At 31.8% G+C, this 25,523-nt stretch overlaps 1 protein-coding gene across 2 annotated transcripts in view; it reads left to right on the forward strand.

Moving 5' to 3' along the window:
* The window catches only part of LOC142349565 (uncharacterized), a 511,473-nt gene that overhangs the window by 130,186 nt on the left and 355,764 nt on the right, over nucleotides 1–25,523 (forward strand). For both annotated transcript variants that reach the window (XM_075401206.1, XM_075401207.1), the window contains exons 28-30: nucleotides 4,555–4,698; nucleotides 9,205–9,381; nucleotides 12,494–12,658. In XM_075401206.1, coding sequence (XP_075257321.1) covers nucleotides 4,555–4,698; nucleotides 9,205–9,381; nucleotides 12,494–12,658 — 486 coding nt within the window. The remainder of the gene's footprint in view (nucleotides 1–4,554; nucleotides 4,699–9,204; nucleotides 9,382–12,493; nucleotides 12,659–25,523) is intronic.

Genomic DNA, 25,523 nt, shown 5'->3' on the forward strand with positions numbered 1-25,523 from the left:
TGCAATACAAAATGCCATCTTCAAATGTTTCTTTAAAATTTGGTAGAAAAGTTCTGAAAGACCAACCCAGTATTCGGTATCGGCCAGGTTGAGTTTTCGTACTCAAAGACATCAAATGGTTCGGAACTACGTTAAACTTTGTCGACAATACGTTTGAAAGTCTGTTTGGAGCAATATTTTGGCAGTCCGCTCTCGTAATACGTTACACATAGATGAATTTCCTCTTCCTTCTATAAACACAATGTGTCATTCTACTTGAAAAAGTCTCTGACAGAAAAATGAGAAAGGTTCGATAAAAAACTACCTGATTTTTTGCCAGTTATTAGATAATAGATGGACGATATAATGCAATTTCCATTTTTGTCCGAAATTGGAGGCTGAACAATAGGAAGAGCCAATGAAAACCTTTTTGGTGTAAGTGAACCCAAACTCTGTACACCACTCTTTCAACCGAACAATGCTCGGTGTAGAACAGATAACCTGCTTAGGAGCCTCTAATTCATCAAAACATCTCGGACACTGTCGAATGCAACTATCAACAAAAGACAGATTTTTGTTTATGATCATATGACTCTTTAGCAGGCAATAGCAAACCAACAATAAAATCGGGCAAAAAATAGTTTTTCTTCAGCAATTTCCCAACTAGAGTTCGTGAATCTTTAATATGCTCTCCAGTTGATAGATGCGCTTTTCGCAAATCGGCATGAAGAGTATCCGATGCAGGAACAATCTGTCCCTCTTTTGTTAACAATTTTGTTTTCGGACAATATTTTTGTCCTCGAAAACGATCTTGATATAATGTTCGGTTCGATCCAAATTTGTATTTGTCGTCAATTTTACGCTTTTGCGCATATTGTATAACTGCCTTTCTTAGATATGCTTTCATGACTATCTAGAAAAAATTAAAATTTTATTGACTGTCATGAACTTTAAAAACTTTAAGCGGTAAAAGTAAAGTCAAATTAGTCTTGAGTTTGTTAAAACAAGATTCTAAAACAACTCTAGGGGATCTAAAACAAGTAGTAGTTTCAATCAACAAGTTTCAGTTCAACATTACTCAAAAAGATTGCGCAACCTGTACGCAAAGTACTGACAAGTCAGACAACTGCTTTGGCAACCACAACACAGGAAGTTGATGCATAAAACCATTTGGGTACTTCAGTTCTTACAAGTTATGTTAGCCAACTACGAACTACAACTGATGAAAAGTTTTTCTTTGTCAGCAACAAGCTCAAGGAAATTTAGGAAGCACAGGCTCAGATGACAGAAACCCAAAACAAGAATTGCCAAGTCATACAAGAGCTGTTTAATGTTATTGAAACGAATTTTAATATCCTTCGAGATTGCAACCAAATGCTGTTTTCAAACCAACAGCTCAACTTCAATTTTGACACGATAGCTAGTCTTCTTTCCTTATTATATTCAGACGTTAAAAGTTATAGAGCTTCCGTCTACACGTATCGAATATATGTTCTGAATGCAATTCCAATTCTGATGCAGAAGTTATAACCTATCTCTTTAGTTCCAAAAGAATCTCTTCAAGCCATTTTTAAATCTGTTGGAGAAGACTTGATTTTGTCTGGCAGTAGATTATCGTTGGCAATACCTTATAATACTGATCTGCTCTCTTACTACGAAGCAAAACTCCTCGGAGATGCCGTCACGGTCGAAAAAGGGTTGATATTGACCCTTGCGATCCCGTTGGCATCTCGAACTACAGCCTATTCAACATATAGGGCTATTGTGGTCCCGATGCCACAACCAGAACCCCGGATGCTAGTTAGATGGGTGACCGAAAACCCATATCTTGCCGTGTCCGATGACCAGGACGAAACCGTAACCTTATCCCAACAACAGTTCGATCGTTGCATTGGCTCCTCGAAGTATAAAATTTGTCATGAACAGTTCCCGTCTCAGTCAAATCAACCTTCTTGCCTTGCAACTCTGTTTTTGGGATCAATCCTCAAGACAGCAGAGACATGCGACACGGAAGTGTTCTATCTCCCGACGAATGTCCAAGCTGAAAATTTGGGGTATGGAATTTGGCTGCTCACATCAGCCACCGATGCGTTCAAAATACGCAGATATAGTCTGGAACAGGGCTTGAGTAGCCTCGGAACTACGACTGACGGATGTAAAATTTGGCTCCTTTCCGTAGAGTGTGGCTATGAAGTCAAAGTTGGAGATAACATTAAACTTCGACCAGATTTGGAAGTTTGCAGTAAGATCGATCCGAAATTTTTTGACGTCAAGCTACCTGATCCGCTTGAACATCTCATGAATGCTGTTCCCGATTTGGAAAACCTCCCATTCTTTGAATCTCGTACAGTTACCCGCGTAGATCTGCTGAAAAATGTCCGAGCAAAATTGTTATACAGTCCAAAAGTCGAGTCGAGCGAAGACTTGGTTAAGATAGCAATGCCCATCACGATGGAAATGAGTAGCCTAAATCCATCCTGTAAATCAAAACTAAAGGAATATGTTTCGCTTAATATGTCACTCACATTGTCAGTTACTGTTTTCCTAATCAATCTTGTTCTCCACCTGCTATTCAATTGGGCCTATCAAAAATTCAAGATCATTCGGAAAATACTTCCAATTCTCCAATCACCCCACCCATCCATGAAGCCTTGTTATATCATGGAAGTCTGTTGGAATGATCCTGCTCAAATCAAAACATGTGAATGTCTCATCACCGATCTTGATAAACAGTATAACGTCTTTGTGACAATGAATGGAGCATTAATGACGTTCAAATCTGCTAAAGATCTTTTCAACAATCGTTCTCAAAACCAACAAACCCTTCAGAAATTAGGAAAAAATTCCCGTCATGCATCTGTTCAACATTTACTACATAATTTGGCAGTCTCCCAGAACACTGCTGATAATCAAACTAATTCAAGCCAAATATCGATTCCATTTACTGTGGCCCCAGAAATGTCCTACATAAACACACCAGAGAGTACACTACAATTGAATTACGCAACTGACACCCAACCTGATATCACAACTAGTGCAGTTTAGTTGTAAATATATTATGTTATTCGTCTGGTGAACACGGAACCATGTGCGTTAACGATAACGATCAACGATCTTTTTCATTCAGCAGATTGCCTGGAAGACTAACTTTATACCTGTTTTATATCCTACATATATTTCTTTATACGCAACCTATATCTTTTATATCCAACTATTCGGTTTTACAAAAAGATGTATCTGAATTTTCAACTCAACGTCGACGAATGATGGACTTCACAATTTTTGGAGTCCGGAAGCGATAGAAAGGAGGGGAGTGTGACGTTGTCTAAAAGTTCGAGAATTCAAATCAGAACCAAACATGTCATTTATTTTGAACATTCTATGTTTGTTTAGAAAGCAAGCCTCACCTATATTTGTTTAAACAATCAGAGAAGTGAATTGTACAAGTTAATATCAGTCAAGGAAAATTGTTAAAGATACTTACCTAATTAGTTTTCATACTGCAAGCTGTGATAGACAAGAATCCACTTGCATCCGATACATTTGACCTAAACTTGTAAAAAATTAAATACAAGACACACATGCAATACAATTAAACTCGTGCAATATTAACTTATTCTAAAAAATACCAACCTCCAGAGAGGAGAAACGCAGGGTATTGGATAGATCTGCAGTAAATCAAACAAATGGCTTCTGTTATGGAAACAAGTGCATCTTGGCATCTACTTTATTTGTATGTATAAAGACAAATTAAGCTGGATCAGATACCGAGTAAATGATCTTGATCCACTTTAACCTTAATTCAATAATGAGCTCTGAAAGCGATGTTTTGTTTGCTTTTTAATTCAAATAATTTTTTAAATTTACATTAACGCGAGTCTACGTTAACTCTTTTAACGTAACTTTACCTTAGCTTTATTTACTGTGCACTAAACAGTAACTTGAGGGCCACTAAAAATGTTTGGATCTATTCTGCCCCCCCCCCCCAGCTTAGTGAGCATAAATTTTTTATGACCCCCAGGCGCACGTGCTATTATCGTACATAGTAACGTGCTATATAGCATAATTTGTAACTGGGGGTCATAAAAAACACGGGGGGGGGGGGGGGGGGGAACAGAATAGATCCAAATGTTTTAACTACAGTAAGGAAAAAACACAGATAACGTTTGTGGAATGTGATTTCAGCTTAATTTCAAATTTAATGTTAACAAATTTTTGTGGTTATTTATTTTATTCAATAGAATAAACATATTTTTTGTTTCAGGTATATTCAATCAATTTGCTATAGTTTTGTTACTTTGAAAAGTTTGCAAAAAGGAGATTTAAGTGAAACTTGACTCATCTTGAAAAATCAACTGCGTTTATACAGCTTCTTACGCGTGCGAGTATTGAACAAAATGAGCAACTAAATTCAAGTTCAATTTATTGCAAATTCATAAACCGTTTTTCCATTTAAATGAAGTCAATAGCTTAATTGCAAGATTCAAAGGTACTCATCTAACTTTAAAATCCCGTAATATTATACTGTTTGTTAGTATGCGAAGTGAAAGATTCATTTGCTTTTAATTGGTTTAGGAAGCAACCAATCGGAAGAAATCAGATCCAAATCCACCATCAGAGTCAGTTGAGCTTCTCAAACAGGAATTGGGTGTTTTGAAGCAACTGAATCGCAAGCAGTCTGAACAAATCGAGGCTCTCAAACGAACAAACACAGAGCTTGTAAGTTTGCGTGGATAGACAATGAAAATGTTTTTTTGTGGGCATATTCTTATGCTTTTGCTAATTTTTCATTCAAGTTAAGGGAAAAAGCAGAAACTCTTGTTAAAAAGAAACATAGTTAATTTCCTCTAATGCACAAAAGAATAAAATGCAAATTGTCAAGGGGTAAAAAATGCGGTCGAGAATTTATCACTATGTAATAATAAGAAACACTAAATTAGTTATTTTCAGAGTTTGACCTTACTATAGGAAACGCGAGCTAAAAAATATTTTGCACAAATTTTGATGTACAGAGTGAAGATTGTACATAGCATTCGATTTTAGTTATTGTTTACATTTTACACTCTTATACTTTGAAGAACACTTCGATTGATTTTTTCAAAGTTGAGATTCATGTTTTTTTTGCTTCCCCGACAAAACTTGATGTACGTGACTGAATGATTTACATGACTTTTACAATTTTTGTTTATGTACTTTTTACATATTGAGTTAGTTTATTGACCTATTACCTTTTGTTTTTTCCGACAAGCTTTGACTTAGTGCACTCAAAATTTTTTGTCTCACAGGCCATTCCGTGAAGTATCTTTTTCATTTCTTCATCAAACGTTAGTTTTGTATCAATGACTACGCCAAAGAACTTCACACTATTTGATTTGCTTTTTGTTCGTTGTCGACGTTCAAAACGGTTTTTTTCAATCTCTTCTTGGTACTGAATACGATATACTCTGTTTTCTGTTTGTTAAGCATCAGCTGAGATTTTGTAAAAAACGGTCTGCATACTGAACGACCATACCATCTTGTACAATCTTTGCCTAATTTTTTCACGGAAAAAGTATACAACTGATGAACTGAAATAGTTTCTTTTGGAACACCTCTCTTCAATGTTATCTAGTCTGATTGAATTTCTTTTGGGAAAACTTTTTGAGTTCTTCTTTTCAAAAAAACTTTCTATGAAATTGGTAGTGTGTTTGTCGAAGCCTATACTTTCAAGCCTCCGTAAGAGTATTTTGTGGTTTATAGAGTCAAAAGACTTTGAAACATCCTAAAGTGCACCTGTAACCGTTTTCCTCTTTTTGAGTTATAACTCAATTTGTTCTCTAGACTTCGAAATGGCATCAGTTTTTAAAATTTGTTTTTCATAACTAACTGACGATCGTTTATACCTTTCTAGGAAGGCTGTTATTTGAAATAAACATTTCTTCAAAATTTATGACAAAGCGGAAATGACGGAGATAGATCTATAATTGAGTGGTTCTTGAAAAAAGGAGTTACGCAGGGTTATCTGAGATATCCAGGTAATTTTCTCGAATAATCTTCTATCTTGCTTTTCCACTATTCAACTCAATAAAACAGGAAAAACGTTGATTTTCTTTTCGAAGTAGATCGTGTTAGTTTCTCGAAGCAGATAGCCAGTTTTCTCGAAGCAGTAATTTCGGTTTGTCCTTTCTAACATAACAAGTTTAGTTGGAGCATGTAGGGTAAACGCTATTTCAATATTTCCTCGAAATGCTAGTAAGATCATATCACCTGTCACTGCACCGTAAAAGTGTCTGCAGTCTGAATTTTTAATCACAATTTCGAATACTATGGCTGAATAGTTTTTAATGAAATTGTTTCTGTTGTTTTTGGTTTTAACATCACAGACTTAAGAACGGTGATGGTTGCCAAATAATTTTTTAAATTTTTATGTGCTGCGGTGCTTGTTTCTTACTCGTCTGTGTTGATGTGATCAACTAAAGTTGAGGAAGTGTTAGTCATTCTTGTAGCTGTATCAGTTTTGCTGGGTTCAAGATCATAAGGAGATATTATAGATTGAAGGAGACTTTCGTCTCGTTTTGTAAAAAAGTCTCGGTTTTGTCTCCATTAAGTATGACTTTCCTTCGGCCATAGCAAAATCCGGTCCCAAAATCAATTTTTGTATATAATCAATTTAAAATAGTTCACTTTATTTTTGCTTGCACCGCTCACCCTATAAACTTTAAAAATTCTTATTTGAAAAATAGTTAAGATCGTCCCGGAGACGAGGTTTTAAATTTTTTTGAATGTGCATTATAACACCACAGCCTACCGTCCTTGCTGTTAGGATGCGATCTTTCTGAAAACAAACAAAGTTTTGTTTATTCGCATGCTAAACCTCTTTTGTATGATTTTTAACAACAGTTTTTTAATAATAGCATATTTGCAATTGTAAATAATGTATTGAATGAATTCTACTAAGATTCTCGAATCTTGATTTAGATTTAAACTTATTCTGCAGTCAAATGAATCCAGTTATCTCTTCAAGCGTGCATAAGGTAAATTTGGTACTGGTTTATTTCAAGATCACCACTTTTTAATAAGCGGAACCGTATAACGCCTACGAAAAATGAGAAATTGAATTTGGTTGTGAGGACAAATTGTTTGCTTTTACAGCTTCTTTTGAATGTAGGTATCCGCAATTCATATCCAAAACTGCGAAGATTATTTGCTGCAATAATATCGGTGAGCATCAGTATATAAAACACATAGTCTAAACTAGAGTCAATAAGGTGCCATTTCAAACAAAAAAATTGTTTATACAGAAATAAGCGTCTCAAAGCAGCTAATAAATAAAAGAAACTTCACCTAAAATTCGTTTGCATATCCACATGTTTGCCTCCATGTTTGTATTTACTGGACCGACTCACGTATTCACTTTTAAAATTTTGTGATGATTGTGAAGGAACAAGATTACAAAACGTTAAAAGAGATTGACCTTGAAAATCATTTTTTAAAACTGGATTTCTCTGCTGAAAATTAAATTATATCTCATCTTAAAAGAGATTATTTTAATTTGCCATTTGATTCAAAATAATGCTTACAGGAATAGTTTTGGTTTTTCACTGTTTTTTGTGCAATATATTTTTGTAGATTTTCATAAATTTGGTTGTTTGTCTGTTCGCTTTTTGGCAGTTTTTTGAGTGGATGCACTTCCAACAACACTAATTTTTCCGGTCTTAACTTTGCTTTCATTGCAGACACAAAATCTGAAATAGAAATCTTCATTTTGATTACATTTCTGTTTCAGAATAGCTTTTTTAGTCCTGTAAAATGACCGTTTTCATCTTTTTTAAATTCGTAACTACTCAAAAAACTGCGTAAAATCAATCGCAACTGCAATTTTTGCTGTTGAACCTGGGTATGCATTTACACTGCAATCCTACAGAAATGTCCGAACTCTAGCTATGTGTTTCACAATACTACTAACAGTTCCAAAATTCTAAATTTTTTCCGCGATTTTAACCTTTCAAAATTTCGAACAATAATTTTTTTCACACTCGTAATAGTTATTGTTATGGTGTTATTTTAAATGCAGTTGTTTTGTAAAGATCTGCATTTGAATAACCATTGAACTTTTCTGCAGGCATCATCATGATTGTAATAAATTACAGGCAAATATTTAAAGGAAGTTTTCAATTCTGCCTATATACGATTTGCGATAAGTTTGTTACAGAACCTTTTGCTTTTGAAAACTCTTTTGCTGACGTTTAAAACTCGCAATTCATAAGAACGTGCATGAAAACTGAAGGTCAAGAAGCAATAGTCAACTCTATAGTGTTACTATAGAATTGTGTATTACTTATTTCTGTGAAGGACTATAGTCAAATGAACAGCGCTCTAGCTATAACGGACTTGAGACAAATGATAACAAAATCAACAGAATTAACTGGTAAGAACTAGATTGGGACTAACAGATTTCTTAATTGCCGTATCTCATATTTTTCGCGATTGCGGGAATAATATCAACAGCTGAAGCTGATAATATTTTGATTTAAAGGAGCAAAATTTAAACTGAATACTTTTTTCTCAGATAAGAGGCAACTCCTTTTGAATTTAATATTAAAATCTTAAATAATCTTATTTTACTGATTTCAGTTTCATTTGGAATATGGCAATAAAGGCTTCAAAAGTTTGAGGTCAACGTCAATTGCATCCTCTCTTTTCTACTCGTCATACTTCACAAATTTATGCTGTATTATACAAATTAAATAACATTTCAACTGAGAATTGTGCAGAATCTTCTGAAACAGCAATAGGAGCTTCAAATTGAGAATTTTTGAAAAAAAAACAGTCTGTCAATTTCAATCATTTTTATTAGATCTTCAGTTTGTATAAGTTTTGCTGAATTAGTTGATTTTGATTGGTGCTTTTCTTTATTAGAAGCTTGTTTTAGCGCAGCGTGTGCGTTCTGTTTTAAACCCCTAATCACAAACTGATTACACTTTAAAATACCGGTTATTTTTTTGTACGCTTCAGACCTTTTGCTGAAAAAATTGAACTTTCTCAAAAGCGGTGTCATTATTTTTCTCATTTAAACCTTAAAATGATCACAATGAGGACATTGTCATCCCACTTTCGCCGTGACATGTTTTGTTTTCACAGCCGCAGTTGAACAAACTAATTAAAGCGCATTTTGCGTATTAATCATTCGGGGAAAAGGAATTAGTACCAATCAGAGTTATCTAAAAATTTTACTGTTAACTTCAGGAGACTAAAAATAAAGACGACGCAACATCGGCTCGTGGAAATGGATCCGAATTGGAGCAAGCGGGAGTCGAGGAGCTTAAAGAGGAAATAGCGGCAGCCAAAGTTGAGAATGCAAGTCTGAAGGACATCATCAATCGAGCAAAGCGAGCTGATAGTGGTGGCTCCGAGGAATCAGAGGTTTGAATTTATAAACCCCGTTAATCCACACTTTGACTTAATTCTCTACCAAATGAGGATGAGAAATGTTTAAAAAATGCACATATTGTTCAAAAATATCAGGTGTATGAATTACAAAAATCACTTTACACTCAAACCACTAAATGTGTAAAACCATGAAGCATTATAGGGCCAATGAGACTTGTCATAAAGGAGACTACAAAACAAGACAAATAACAGAATCAAACAAAAAATTATACTAATAACAACCGAAGCTTTAAAAAAAGCTCCAAGACAGAATAGCATCAGATAAAACCTAAACCAAACAAATTACCCTTTAGTTCACCTGAAAAGATATGGGACTAGTTCTGAATTTCCTTAATGAGTTTTCCCAAAGTTTTCCTGAATTTCCCAAAGTTAAAAAACGTTTTTTTTTAAAAAAAAAAACTATTAAGTTGAAATTCATTGAAACAATTTGCTATTAATCGAAATCATTTGCTAGGTTTTTCTATACCTCCATCGCAAGCGATTGGGACCTTTCATTATCCCGAATGTGTCTTTCGACTATGAAAAGTACGGCAATTATAGTCAAAAATCAAAAATTTAAAAAAAATTTTCAACAAAACGGTGTCGAAGCCGTTAAAACCATAATCTATTCTCTAAAAATGTCATGTATATTCAATTACGCTTTTACTCAGCGTCATTTATGCCCTTTGTGAACTTTCATTAATGAGATAATGTGACGATAAAAAAAATGAGAACCTTAAAAATTGGTAAATGTACAAAATAAAGAAAATTTTTACGAGAAGTTGTAGGACATGAGCCAAAACACCATTACTTAAATAATTAAACCGCAATTAAAACACAATTTCAATTGAAAGAAGAAAGACCTATTTCCTTGAGACTAAGTTACAAGATTTCAGAAGAAAAGCTTTTAAAATGGGTAGAAGTCAAATGCCATGGTTTTTTAATGAAAAGAAATGATTTAAAAGGTCATAAAGATTGTACATTTTCAACCTGCAAAACTAGATATTAAACCATGTAACCCTTTAGGAAGCAGACTGAATGGACCTGTTAGAAGCTAGACTAAATCATGTGAATACAAATTAGCAACGAATACATACCGAACACCAACATTTCACAAACAATTTTAAGTAAGAACGGTGTTGGAGCCATTAAATACCACGAGCTTTCCACTGAAAATATGTTATATGTTTATTGAGCCTCGTTTGCGCGTGGATATCTCAAGAAGTGAGCGTTAGTCCGAAATCATCCTGGTCAGTAGGTAACATTAAAAAACAAACACGGCGAAATATATTTTAAAAACGACAGTACCTTAATAAAATCCTTATTAAGAAAATCCACGATTAGACCAAAACCAGCCTTTTTATTGCCGCTCGTTCTTTAAAAATGTTATTGTTCCAAACTTTAGTGATAATGATGATTTTTCCAAAAAAGGCCAACTATCAAAAGTATCAGATAACCTTTGCATAATGATCAAGTCATATTAGCTAAAAATCAAGCTTGAGAAGATTGTGTCAGCAGTTTTTAGGTCTGTAATTCCAGCAATTTTATACAAAGTGGGCTAAGAAAGCATATTTGGTGCCATTTTGTTAAATGGAAAAAGCTGAATATGATAAACATTTCGCCAAAATTGCACCCTAAACCTGAAAACAATCAATCTGTTCAGCAACTCTACCTTGTCGTTAAAGGTAAAATCAATGCCACTGTATTTAATAGTTTTAACGTATTTTTTTAGCCAAATTGACAAAAATAAAAAAAAATCTGATTACAAGTGTAGAAAATGTTACTCAAATCAACGGAAACCAGTAAAATTTTTCACAGAACTTCAAACCTTGACAACAACTTGGGAAAAAATGAATTTCAAAAAATCTTGTTGATTGTATATTCTATGCTGAACGGGCTGTCTAATGATACAACTCACAACTGTGTACGATGAATAAACACTTTAAAAGAGAGCATTAAAATAAGAACATTTATAACTTTAAGGCATATAAAATTAAGCCCATAGCTGGGTATATAAATCATATTATATTTTTTGTAAATGCGAATATTATTTCATGGCCAAATTCGAAAAAGGATTTTTAATTTATCGCAACATTGCTAATTTCTCAACTTAAACGCACAAATTTTGACAAAAAATTGTTTTGAAACCAATGCTTTAATTATTTATTCAACAATTTTTGATTCATTTTTTTGTAAATATCATTTTTTGTTAGATCATTGCGAAGCAATGTTGGTAATCATCACAACCTTTTAAATGCTTAGAAATTGTTTTTGATGACCCTCTTAGTTATTGATTAGTACTTTTTACAGCTAAACTGTTACGATTTAGCTCATTATTTTATCGGCTGAGGATAATGTTCAGTCATGTCCAGTAATTAAAGTTTTTTTAAAAAATCATCATAACACAAGTACGGAATCTACTATATAGTTTATGGATCTACTATGAAAGATGTGTTGAAAACCATTACCGTAGGGGAAAAACAATTACCGTGGGGTGAAAATAATTTTTGGAGGCACAAATTCCCTTCCATTCAAAAGACAGGCACTGAGTACTTGGTATGCAATGATAAGGCGGTCTTTGCTTGTGAACTTGTCAAGAGGTTGACTAAAAAAGTTGGTAAGGAAAATACATGCTAATTATTCCTTATTCATGATACTGAAATCAAAACAGGCTTTTGATAAAAACGGAAACCGCATTTCTGTACGAAGAAAAAGATAAGCATCGCATACAGTCATTAAAAGCTGACGTCAGAGTAATGTTTAAGACTGCACTAATTTACATAAATGTTGTTGAGTATAGATCTTTTTCATTAATTTTAACGCTTTGATTTAGTTGGTAATAGCGAGTTAACTAAAAAAATTATTCAATAAAAAAACGTTCTTTTTTGGCTTTGTTGAAGATTTCATTTATAACACATTAACTTTCCACGATGAAATTTTCTGGGTAAATTCTAAATTACCAACCGTAAGGACTTATTTGCACAACTTTTCCAGTAGACGCTTGGAAAAGAACCAGAACGGTTCTTAGCGTCCTGGATGTGTGATCTAATCTCAAAATATTTTTTTTTTGGTTTATATTCTTAAAATGATAGCTTATATGTTTCAGGACTTGATACACGCCGTGCCATCTCTAGACGTTGAAAAACTCCCTGAAAGCTTAGACACCGAACAAGAATACGCAGCTATTGTGATAGACAACGAATCACTCAAACTGAGGAACCGCAAACTCACCAATGAAATCGAGAAACTCACAACTATGAACAAAACAATGGTTAGAATTTATTCGTTTATTTATTTTCTCCCACGACCCTCACGAGGAGACGATATTACTTTTGATTTTCTTTTATAAGCCAACTTCATGGTGTTTCTGAACTGCGATAATGGTTTGTATAGCTGAATAAAGGGCCATGGGGGATATATATCCATTTCAATTGACATATACCTTTCAAAAAGTTAAAATACCAAATATTAACAATGATATTCTACTTGGGGAGGGGGTACTAATTACCTAAAATAGCTCACTTGATTACATAAGATAGTTATGACTAAATAATCCTGCGTTATATCACATCTAATTAAATTTAAAAATGTTGTTTCTATTCCAGATCACGGGAACGATTGAAAGTAGTAGATAAAACAAGGAAATCCACCACCAGCAAAACTTGGCCCGTTCTCCAAACTCTAATCGCGCATGTCGAATAGGGCCAATTTTTACTACTTGTTGATTTCCTTGTTTTATCTACTACTATACATTCTCTCTATATTCACTTCTTTTATATTTAAAATCTATCATTTCTTGTCTCACTTGGTGCAAACCACTAGTGTCGAGTTAAGCTGGTGATTAATCGTTATCAGACGGATAGTTTGGGTTCTATCCCCACTGACTCCAATGGAAGTCCCCAGATACTAGTATAAAACTAATCAGTGAAACTGCTTCGCAGATGAGACCGTGTAACAAGCACGTAAACAAACTTGCGAAAAAACTTGAACAAAAAAGAAAACTTGAACAAAAATTGAAAGAAATATTAAAATAATAATTTTCATATATCCCCTAATAAATATTTAATCAATCTAAAACCAAAACTTTTTGCCTCACTTGGCGTAGTGGTTAAATCATCGAGTCTAGTTAAGTTGCTTTAGCAAACGGAAGGTTTGGGGTTTCTTCCTCACTGACTCCAGTGAACGTCCCCCGACTTTGATGAAATACTATAAAACTTAGTGAGATAAAAAAAACCAAATTCACAGTTCTTAAAAAGGATGATCCCTGCTGTGAGACTGTATATGGGACACACTGTGATGGGTATACAGTGAAAAAACACTGAGATCGGTGGAAACACAGTGATTAGTGTTTTTCAGTGTCTTCTTGAATATTATACTTATAAACATGCTCCCTGAATTGATTTCTAGTGTGTCCAAATCTATATCTATGACGATAAATACATAGTCTACATTTCCTATTTCTAAATCTATATAATGATATATGTTTGTAAACATTACCCATACTACATAATAGATATTGATCAGGATCAGAATAATGATATCCCAAATGTTCTGTATAATCTTTCACTTTAACCATATGTTTACATACATAACAAGAATATTCTAATTCTTTACAATTATTACAACATTCTTTCCAAGACTTATTTTTACACTTATCACACTTCATTTTTCACTTTCGAAAAATTATTTTTTCCAAAATTTTCCCTAAATATATACATCATGACTCAATCAACTAATTATAGTGTCATAAACTTCTGCGATGTCTGTAATCTATCCTTTGAATCAAAGAAGGGTTTATACAGGCATCAATTATACGATCTCAAACATAAGGAACTATTGGAGAAAATGTTTGAGTCTGATGAAGAACCGGCTTCACCAATGGCGGAGCATGGCGAAGCATCGGTGAAGCCGGTTCCCGGATGGACGAATTCCTATGATCAAGGATCTATAGCGAAGCCTGAAGGATCTAAGGAGAGGGTGTATGACCAAGAAGAAGATGATTATGTTTACAAACCTATGGGTAATACTAAGGATATTATTAAAACCAAAATTGAAACTAAAACTATAACTAAACCTTAAGCCGAAGACAGCATCTACTTTAAAATTAAGTATGAGTGTAAAGAATGTCATGAAGAATTTAGGAATAAAATGGCTCTAACTACTCACTCATATAGTCATAATTGTAAGCATCTAGAAAACACAGAAGACTTCGATATAAACTCCAGTCAGAACATGAGAGAGTTTTATATTACAGATAAAGGTGGGAATTACATTGAAGATATAGATGAAGCAACTAATTACTCTTTAGAAGAAATTAAAAACTGTTACCAGTTTCGTAGAGTTAAGAGTTTTAAATATAAGATCACGGCTGAATGTGATTATAAGAAGAGAACTAGAGATGAAGCTAAAACTACTAAAAATTTCTTCCTTACCGACTATATTAATAATAATGCAATATATGAATATGGTGACTTCAAACAATGGCTAGACTTCGAAAAGGAAACATATGAAGGTTATGGTTATGGTTTGGAGTTTCTTGGAATAAGAAGTATTCAGTTAAACATTGAACCAACTAAAGCATCTATTGGTACATATATGGATTTACCAGCTGATCTCAAAAACTCTAAATCGATTTTAAATATACGAAGTTTTAAATACAACTGCTTGCAACTAACTATCACCGCATGGTTACATCCAGTAATAGGTAATGCAACTCGAGAAAGTAAATATGTAGATAAACTAATTGAACCAAGACTACAAGATGAAGATGACTTCGGCTATATATTAAGAATACAGAATTTATATAATATTAATATTTGGTTATACACCCCCTGTGTTGGAGGTAAAGTAGAATTGTTTAAACCGGTGTATGATTTTGATAAAGATAGAAAAGATGTAAGAATACTAGTTTGGAGTAATGGACATGTAGAACACTGCGCCCTAATAAAAAATATAGAAACCCTGTTAGATCGCCCAAATAAAAATAACATTAGATATTATGATTGTGATAGGTGTACCTATTGGTTAAACTCACAAATTAAATATGATAAACACGAATGCAACAACTCATTCAAACCAGAGATTGTTTGTCCTAAGAAAAAACAAATTACTTTTATAAATGAACACAAACGTCAGAATATAAAATATATTATAACTGCCGATGTAGAATGTGCATTGTTGAAGTCTCAACTAATGATTTAAAATATGTAATAGCTGAACATGTTCCAATAGCTGTGGGTTACAACTGGCAAGATAACTTCAAACACTACTTCGGTCTAGGCTGCATAAAAAGATTTGCTAGAGATCTATTAGAAATAGAAACAGAGAATAATTTCAAACATAATGAAAAGATGATATTCACAGAAGATAAATTATACCATGAAACTAATAACACTTGTCATATCTGCAGCAAAACTTGTATTAAGAAAGTAAGAGATCACTGTCATGAAACTGGTAAATATAGAGGACCGGCATGTAAAATATGTAATCTAAGATACAAACAACAAAACTTCATTCCAGTAATATTCCATAATGGCTCTGGCTATGACTTCAACCTAGTATACAGTGAACTCTTCAAACAGAATAATGATAAAAGAAAAGTAGATAACATACCACTAGCTGCTGGTAAGTCTAAGATGTTTAGCATTAGTTGTCTTAAATTCTTAGATAGTTTTAACTTCTTAGCTATGCCTCTAGATCAAATGGCAAAGATATACGGATGTAAAACTAAAACACTATATCCATATGAATACTTTGGTTTGTATAAGTATGACAGCGAAGCTGCCAGTGGTAGCAAAGCTACCTCTGATGAAGCCATAGGTAATCCAAAAATAGAAGACTTCAAATCCTCTCTACATAATAAGTTACCAACACAAGAAGAAGTAGATAACTTTAATAATGAAAACAGTAATAAAACTGTTAAAGATCTAACTATAGAGTATTTACAGAATGATGTGGAGATAATAGACTATTGCATGAATGAATATGTTAAACTAAGCATGAAAGAATTCAAGCTCAACCCACTACATTACGTTAGTCTCCCGGTTTATAGTTTTGATTGTTGGTTAATGTCAAGCGGTGTTACATTAGATACATTGCAAGATAAACAAATTCTAGATGATTTTGTTGGAGCAAAGAGAGGTGGTATATGTGGAATAATGGGTGATAGATATATAAATAACAGTGATGGTAAGACCATATGGTACATCGATGCAAACAACCTATACGGCTATGCAATGATGCAAAAGCTACCTTATAAGGATTTCTTGTTTACTACGACATCTCTAGATTATACATTAAATGCTCCAGATGATAGTGATCATGGTTACTATATAGTTTGTGATATTGATTATACTAATGAATGTAAAGAGAGAGCAGAACAGTTAGCACTAATGCCTAATAAGAGAAAGATAAATGATAATGAATTAGGTTACAGAGAAAGAGATGGAGGCAAAGCAAAATCAGAGAAATTAATCTTAGACCAAAACAACAAAACAGAATATATGGTTCATTATAGGATGTTAAAGTTCTATGTTAAAATGGGAGTAAAAGTAACAAAATACAAAGTAAGTAAATTTAAACAAGATTATATATGTTGAGATTATATACAAAACAATACAAATAAAAGAGCAACAGCTAAAACTGAAGCAGAAAAGGATGTAAGGAAATTAATGAATAACTCACTATATGGAAGAATGTGCATGAATCCTCTACACTTCTTTCAAAGCAAGTTCTTGCATGATGAAGAAAAGATAATGAAAAGTGTAAGAAAACCAACATTTAAGAATATAACTAGATATAGAGATTTTAGCCAAATAGAATATATAAAGAAAAAAATAGAACATAGCTCACCTGTATATGTAGGAGTAACAATACTCGGACTTAGCAACTTACATATGTTTGATTTCTTCTATAATATTCTTCAACCATCACTCACAGATCTAACACTTCACTATATGGATACGGACAGTTTCGTATTAAGTTATAGTGAAGGTAAAATTAGTGATGAGCATATGGACTTAAGTAATCTAGACATACCTATAAAAACTAATAATAAAGTCCCCGGCAAGTTTAAGCACGAGCTGGGGAGTAGGATTATTGAGGAATTTATAGCATTGTCCCCCAAAACATATAGCTTCAAAAATTAGACTATTGCTTGAATGTTAGACTATTGCATGAATGAATATGTTAAACTAAGCATGAAAGAATTCAAGCTCAACCCACTACTTTACGTTAGTCTCCCGGGTTATAGTTTTGATTTTTGGTTAATGCCAAGCGGTGTTACATTAGATACATTGCAAGATAAACAAATTCTAGATGATTTTGTTGGAGCAAAGAGAGGTGGTATATGTGGAATTATGGGTGATAGATATATAAATAACAGTGATGGTAAGACCATATGGTACATCGAAGCAAACAACCTATACGGCTGAGCAATGATGCAAAAGCTACCTTATCAGGATTTCTTGTTTACTACTACATCTCTAGATTATATATTAAATACTCCAGATGATAGTGATCATGGTTACTATATAGCTTGTGATATTGATTATACTAATGAATGTAAAGAGAGAACAGAACAGTTAGCACTAATGCCTAATAAGAGAAAGATAAATGATAATGAATTAGGTTACAGAGAAAGAGATGGAGGTAAAGCAAGATCAGAGAAATTATTCTTAGACCAAAACAACAAAACAGAATATATGGTTCATTATAGGATGTTAAAGTTCTATGTTAAGATGGGAGTAAAAGTAACAAAGTACAGAGTAATTAAATTTAAACAAGATTATATATGTAGAGATTATATACAAAACAATACAAATAAAAGAGCAACAGCTAAAACTGAAGCAGGAAAGGATGTAAGGAAATTAATGAATAACTCATTATATGGAAGAATGTGCATGAATCCTCTACACTTCTTTCAAAGCAAGTTCTTGCATGATGAAGAAAAGATAATGAAAAGTGTAAGAAAACCAACATTTAAGAATATAACTAGATATAGAGATTTTAGCCAAATAGAAAATATAAAGAAAAAATAGAATATAGCTCACCTGTATTTTTAGGAGTAAAAATACTCGAACTTAGCAAATTACATATGTTTGATTTACAATATTCTACAACCATCCCTCACAGATCTAACACTTCACTATATGGATACGTAGCATTGTCCCTCAAAACATATAGCTTCAAAAATTATCCTTAAAACACTAAAGAAAAAGGAATAAAGAAGCATAATATAGCTAGGCACATAGATTTTTATGATGCATTAATGAATAATGCACAGAGAACAGTAGACGAATGCAGAATACAAAAAGTTGGCGATAACATGACAACAACAAAAACAAGTAAGATTAGTTTAAATATATTTGATGATAAAAGGTTTTATGTAAACAATATAAAAAGTTATCCTCATGATGAGAATCTATATCTATTCAAAAGAGATTTAATAAGAAAGATTAATACTACTCCAATAGAGCTATTAATAAAATTAGGGTTAGATGTAAGTAAAGAATCATTAGAATCGTTCATAAATAATATTAAAGAATTAACCATAAATGATGATAGAAAGTTTATCCTTGCCGCCATTACACTATATAATGATTTATTATAATTATAAAAAATGACTAAACTGGAAACACTTATAGAATTAAATAATCTAGAAAAACAAAACAGAAGAAATAGATTAGAAGATAAATTAAAACAGCAGGAATATTATGGTTAAATAGAAGAGTTATTTGATCCTTTAACTAAAACACTAAATGCAAACAATGAAACATGGCTAGCTCATAAGGAACACAATCTAGCGTTAAGTGAACAAACATTAAGAGCAATAGATTGGCAAAATCAAGAGTTAGATAAACAAACTAAGATGATCGAGCAAACTGGCTCCCAGTTTAATGAAGCATTAATGAAATCCAATGGTGAAGCTGTAGAGAAAGCTGTAGATAAACCAGGAATGTTTGTAGATAAAGACACAGCTCAAATTATTAATTTAATGTCAGTTCAATCTGAACTTCAATTAAAGTTAAAGTTCGGAAATTTAGGTATTGGTGAATTTGAAATGAACGGTGTTAAACTAATTTACCAAGAAAATGCATTTATAGTTAGGGATAATATATATGAACTTTCCGATGGGTTTATAAACTTTCTTACTAACCCAGATATAAAATATGGTGAAATCGAGGAAGATGAAAACAAAATTAAAAGGTTTTTAAAGGATATTAGATATGAATTAGGAAAAGTGGATTAAGCGCTAGATATAGAACAATAAAACGTATAATGGGGGTAAAGGATGGTGTATTTTGCAAGGGTTTAATTAGCAACCCTAATCCAAATAATCAACGAAGTTGCCATTTAAATGGTTTAGTAGAAAGACTAGATTTATTAATACTAGAAACAAAAGCTTGTCATGATGGATTATATGATGAAATGCTAGATATATCTAAGCAACTATTATCTATGGATATTATTAATCAAGAGCAACTAGATAATTTTGTTTTTAACTATGGTAAATAGGTGAAACCATGACTACGTCCATAAAAAATGTGGAAAAACAACAACAATAACAGCAACAACTAGCTAAAGAAGTATTTAGCCCTCAAATAACAAAGTTTAGAAGAGACAGAAGAATACCATTATATAAAGATGAAACATGATCAGCTGATTTAATTGATAAGTCATCTCTAAGTAAATAGAATAGTAATCATAAGTTTATATTAACTGTTATAGATATATTCACAAAATATGCATGGGCTATTCCATTGAAGAATAAATCTGGTTTATCTATAACTAATGGTTTTAAAATAGTATTAGGTGAATGTAGAAAACCAGAAAAGTTATGGGTAGATAGAGGTAGTGAGTTTTACAATAAAACATTTAAATCTTTACTTAAAGAATATGAAACAAAACTATATTCTACTTATAGTGATTTAAAGGCTGTGTTTATAGAGAGATTTAATAGAACCCTATTACACATAATTAATAAACCAATGTTCATCAATGGCGATGGTAATTGGGTAAATTTACTAAATGATGCAGTCATAACATATAACAAAAATATGCATTCAACAATTAATATGACACCAGTTGACGCTTCTAATAGTCCTGATAAAGTTAAATACTCATTCATTTATAGGAATATTAAACCTAAGCTTAAAGTTGGTGATTACGTTAGAAATTCAGATAATCGTAATGTCTTCTCTAAGGGATACACTTCTAATTGGAATAGAGAGTTGTTTAAAGTTAATGAAGTTCTAAAAACACAACCACCAACATATAAAATAGAAGATATCAATGGAGAGATAATAGAAGGTAAATATTATGAACAGGAACTATTAAAATCCGAGTTTCACTTTGAATCTAATAATAAAGTTTTAGAATCATTAGGTATAATTCTGTAACTTCTGTAAACAAATACAAAGATGAAAAGAAATAGATTCAATCAAGCTAAACATCAATCAAAATCAACTTCAACAAACAACTTAACACTAAGTAAGGCTCGTGGATTATTCCTAGAAGATAATGATAATATTGATATGAAGGATACCTATAAAATTACGAATGTACATCCTCCGATAGATGAAAAAGATGTTGTTAATAAAGAGTATTGTGACAATAACTTATTATCCTCTTCTAATAAAATAGATATTTTACGTAGAAACATAACTGAACTAAGAAAAGGTGAATTTGTTAAAGTCACAACTAAAACATTACAACTAAATGAAACACAAGTTAATGATGAACTAATTAATGAGTTTATTGAATAAACAAATGAAGTCAAAAATACTGTAAACTTTTGTAATAAAGTTGCTACTGATACTATCTCTAAATATAATCAATTAAAACAAGAATTTGATAATAATAAGTTTAATCAGAATATCACTAACATACAACTAGATGAAATGTTTACTACTGGGCTAAAAGAATTTAAAGAAGTTATTAAAAAGATTAATTCTTCTATGGATGAAGCTTTAAAGAATAAAAGGACAACAGTACAATATATAATTGCTATACTTTTGCGAAGTACGTTATTTGATAATAAAGAACAAAAAAGACTAGAGAAGCATTATGGTTTTAAACAAGAAGATATAACGAAAGAAATAGAAAGAATTTTTACTAATTAAAATAACCGAAACTTTGACTAACCCATCAGCACCGAGTGAGAGATTACTATATCCAGATTTGTCATCAGTATCAGAAAGACTGATAATTGAAAAGATTCAAGCCAATAATAAATTTAACAACAATGTTAACATTATAAAAGATATTAGAAATTATTATGAAACTGAATTTAATAACTATAATAAGAAGCTAACCAGATATAAGAATTATATTAACGTAGCTGAGATAACAGAAATAGTATTATCATCTATAGCAACAACTGCAACAACAACATCAGTTTCATCAACAGGTATAGGATTAGCTTATTCTATACCAACAGCTTTTGCTACAGCAACTGTTTGTGGTTCATTATCAAAAACAATTAATACTAAAATTAGAAATAAAATTATAAAGTATTCACAAATGTATAATTTAAGTAAACAGTTTAGTGATAAGTTTAATAAACTATATACTAAATCAATGAATGATAATAAAATAGATAATGATGAATATAATGAATTTGTTAAGTTATATGAAGAATATAAGAACAAGAAGAATAAGTTGAGTATTTTTTTAGATTAAAGATATTAGTGCTTAGTAATAACAATGTTTTTAGTAATAATAACATTAGTTTTAATATTTATCGATAAAAATATAATCATAATCATAGCTATAATCATAAACATAATCATAATCATAATCATAATCAAATAATTATCTCTTCTTAGTACCTAAGTATAACCCTCTTCCTTTTTGTGCTACCTTTATACCTTCACCAGTAGTCGCAAATTTAATTAAATCAGGTGTAGCCGCTAGTGCTGCTCTAGGGTTTCTACTTGCAGCTGCACTTCCTGTTTTACTTGATATTTCTAATGCTCTTACTAGATTATTAGCAACTTTCTTTCCAAAGTTAACTGTAGCTTTACCAACACTTTTAAAGAAATCTTTCAATCCCTCTGGTTCTATTGTTGCATCAGATACTGTCATTGATTTATTCCTTCTACATTTAGTGCAGGATCCTCTTAACATTTTAGTACCTTTTGAAGTAATAGCTCCACTTATATTATTAGTACCACTATAATGTCTGCCACCAACACAATAAGAATTAGTTTTGAACTTATTTAAAAGACTCATTTCTATATATAAAAAATAATGGAAGTTAAAAAGTATAATCCCTTTGTTATTATTAAGCCTAAGCCTAAGGTTAGGCCCAAAGCTAAGATTAAGCTTGAAGCTGGAAGCTTATCTCTAGAGAATAAAAAGAAACTAGATTTTATTCATGCTAGGGGTTTTGTTAAGACAAGTAAGAAATAGTTATAATTATAATTATCTACGAAGTAGCTTTGCTAATCAGGAACTGCTCAACGAATTTGTTTTGCAAATTGGCTTGCCACGGACGAAGTCCGTTCGCAGATAATTATAGCTAGAGATATATCTAAAACAATAACTAGGTCCATAGTTATAATTATAATTATGATACTATAGACCTTCGGTCAATAGTCTCTACGAGACTATATCAACCAGCATATTTCAATCACTATTCACACTAATAACCTTTCTAGTTCATACTAATGCATGACATATAACATCGGCAACTGCAGCACTAAATTTAAAATTAAGTTGTATTGGTTGTGGACCTATATGATCACTTTCATATCTAGTATCAAATACATATAATCTATAATTACTTTTGAATGTTCTATGATTTATATATGGTTTTATATTATGTGGTAGCCCATTATAATCTTTATTAAAGCTAACAATCTCTTTAAAAGCCTCATTATAATTATTAGTACCATAATTAATATTCATTCTATCCTCGGGATAAAACTCACTACCAATCTTACAATAACATTCGGTAACATTCATTATATCAAATGTACTTACATCATGAGTTTGTTCATTAACATTATTATTTTCAAAACCAACTATTATATATTGTGGTCTTTCCATCCCACTTTCCATACCTAGATCAAACAAGAAGTTAGTAGCATTGGGTACATTCTTATAAAATGTCTTTCCTTCATAATAGCTAAAGTCTACATTATTCTTTTTACTTAAACCCTTTTGCACAATAATTCTATTGTCATTACTAGGATCAATACTGGGCACCCACCATGATATATCTCTAATTTCTATATTACCATCATTAGCAACTGCACCAGGATTAGCATTAACTCTAAATAGAGCTCTATCAGTATTATTTCTTTTTAATATTAGTTTAAATCCTAAACCATATATAATCTTCTCTAAATCATTTACAAAACCAAATAGATCACTCTTCTTAATCATCATATATATATGACCTCGTTGTGCAGCAGTATGGTCACCTTTAAGTTGACTATCTCTATTGCCCTGATTTCTAACAAAACCACTCTCATATTCATCACCAATACTAGTTAATAACTTATACATCAATAGATTAGGATGACAATGATCTTTATATTCAATAGTCCTACCACCACTAGTTTCAAGCTTAATTGAACTAAACAATCCCATCATACCATAATTAACCAATCTGATATTAGCATCATTGGCAAATACACCACCAGCATCATCTGATACAACAAACTCTATCTCCAGAAATGAATCACGCAAATTTAAGTGATTCTCTTCTCTATTGAGAATGATATTAATATTGGTATTAACCGTATTAATTGTTGCCAGATTATTTGGTTTATATTTTATAATCTTACTTTTATGTATATCATTATTATAACCATAAGTTGTATCCAAGTTAAAATCCATTTTTATAAGATAAAAAATGACTGATTGTTTAATCTTAAGAGAACTGCAAAATATACATGAAGCTTTAACTAAAACAAAAGAAGAGCATACACTTAACTTTAGAATGATAAAGCCAACAGAAAAGTTTAACTTTAGTGGTCCTATACTTAACTCATCAAAATTAGGTTTAATTAGATTATCTGTTTATAACCCGGAGTTTAATGTGAATAGAAGGAACAATCAATTCTTATATGATACCCAAGGTGAAACATGGTCAGATACCCGTATTTTAGCTATTATACCAGGAGCATATGAATTATTCGAATTAGCAGAATTAATAAAAGAAGAAATTAATGGTAATGTTATAATAGAATCTGATAAGAATACAATGAAAAGTTTAATGGAAATAAAACAAGGTGCAATTAACTTTGACATAGAAAATTCAATAGCCCCATCACTAGGATTTAGAAAAATAGTTTATAAAAAAGTTAAATATACATCTCAGAAAATTATTGATATTATGGGTTTTAGTACTATTAACATTCATTGTAATGTGATATCTGGTGTTAAAGATAATGGGAATAACACAGACATACTATATACTTTTACTCTAACAGAATCACCAGGCTATCTAATAAATATTATACCAACTAATATCTTATATCGAAATATAACCAAAGAAAGAATAGAATATATAGAGTTTCATATCAAAGATGAGTATGGAAGACCTATAGACTTTAATGGCGATGTATTAAGTTTTACTTTGCATCTGTGATAACACAGCTGGTCGAAGACCCATCTATGTTAACAGCTAAACTTAGACTTAGACCTAGACTTAGACTAAACACTTCCTATTTCCCTAATAATCATAACATATTTTGAAATAATATTTTACCTTATAAATTAATAAAAAAATGTTTAGTATTAAATGTGATGAATGTAAAAATAAGTCTTGGGGTCAGAGTTGTAATTGGTGTCAGGGTAAATCATATCAATGTTTTTTATGTAATAGGATTATAACATATAGAGATAAACATGATCATTTACTAGGACATTTTAATAATCCTGATCAATATCTAACATGTAGAAAGTGCAAATTATATAAACATATCTCTCAGTTTAGATTTAAACAACTCTATTGTAGTTTATGTACTAAAAAAGATTTAGGAGATGGAAACCAAGTGAAACATGGAAACCAAGTGAAGCATGGAAGCCAAGTGAAGCATGGAAACCAAGTGAGGCATCAAATTGTATAATAATAATTAATTTCCAAAACTCTCTGATCCCAATTAATTCTTAGTTTACCATTA

Source organism: Convolutriloba macropyga, chromosome 11, assembly GCF_964194025.1.
Source record: "Convolutriloba macropyga chromosome 11, txConMacr16.3, whole genome shotgun sequence".
Lineage (NCBI taxonomy): Eukaryota > Metazoa > Xenacoelomorpha > Acoela > Convolutidae > Convolutriloba > Convolutriloba macropyga.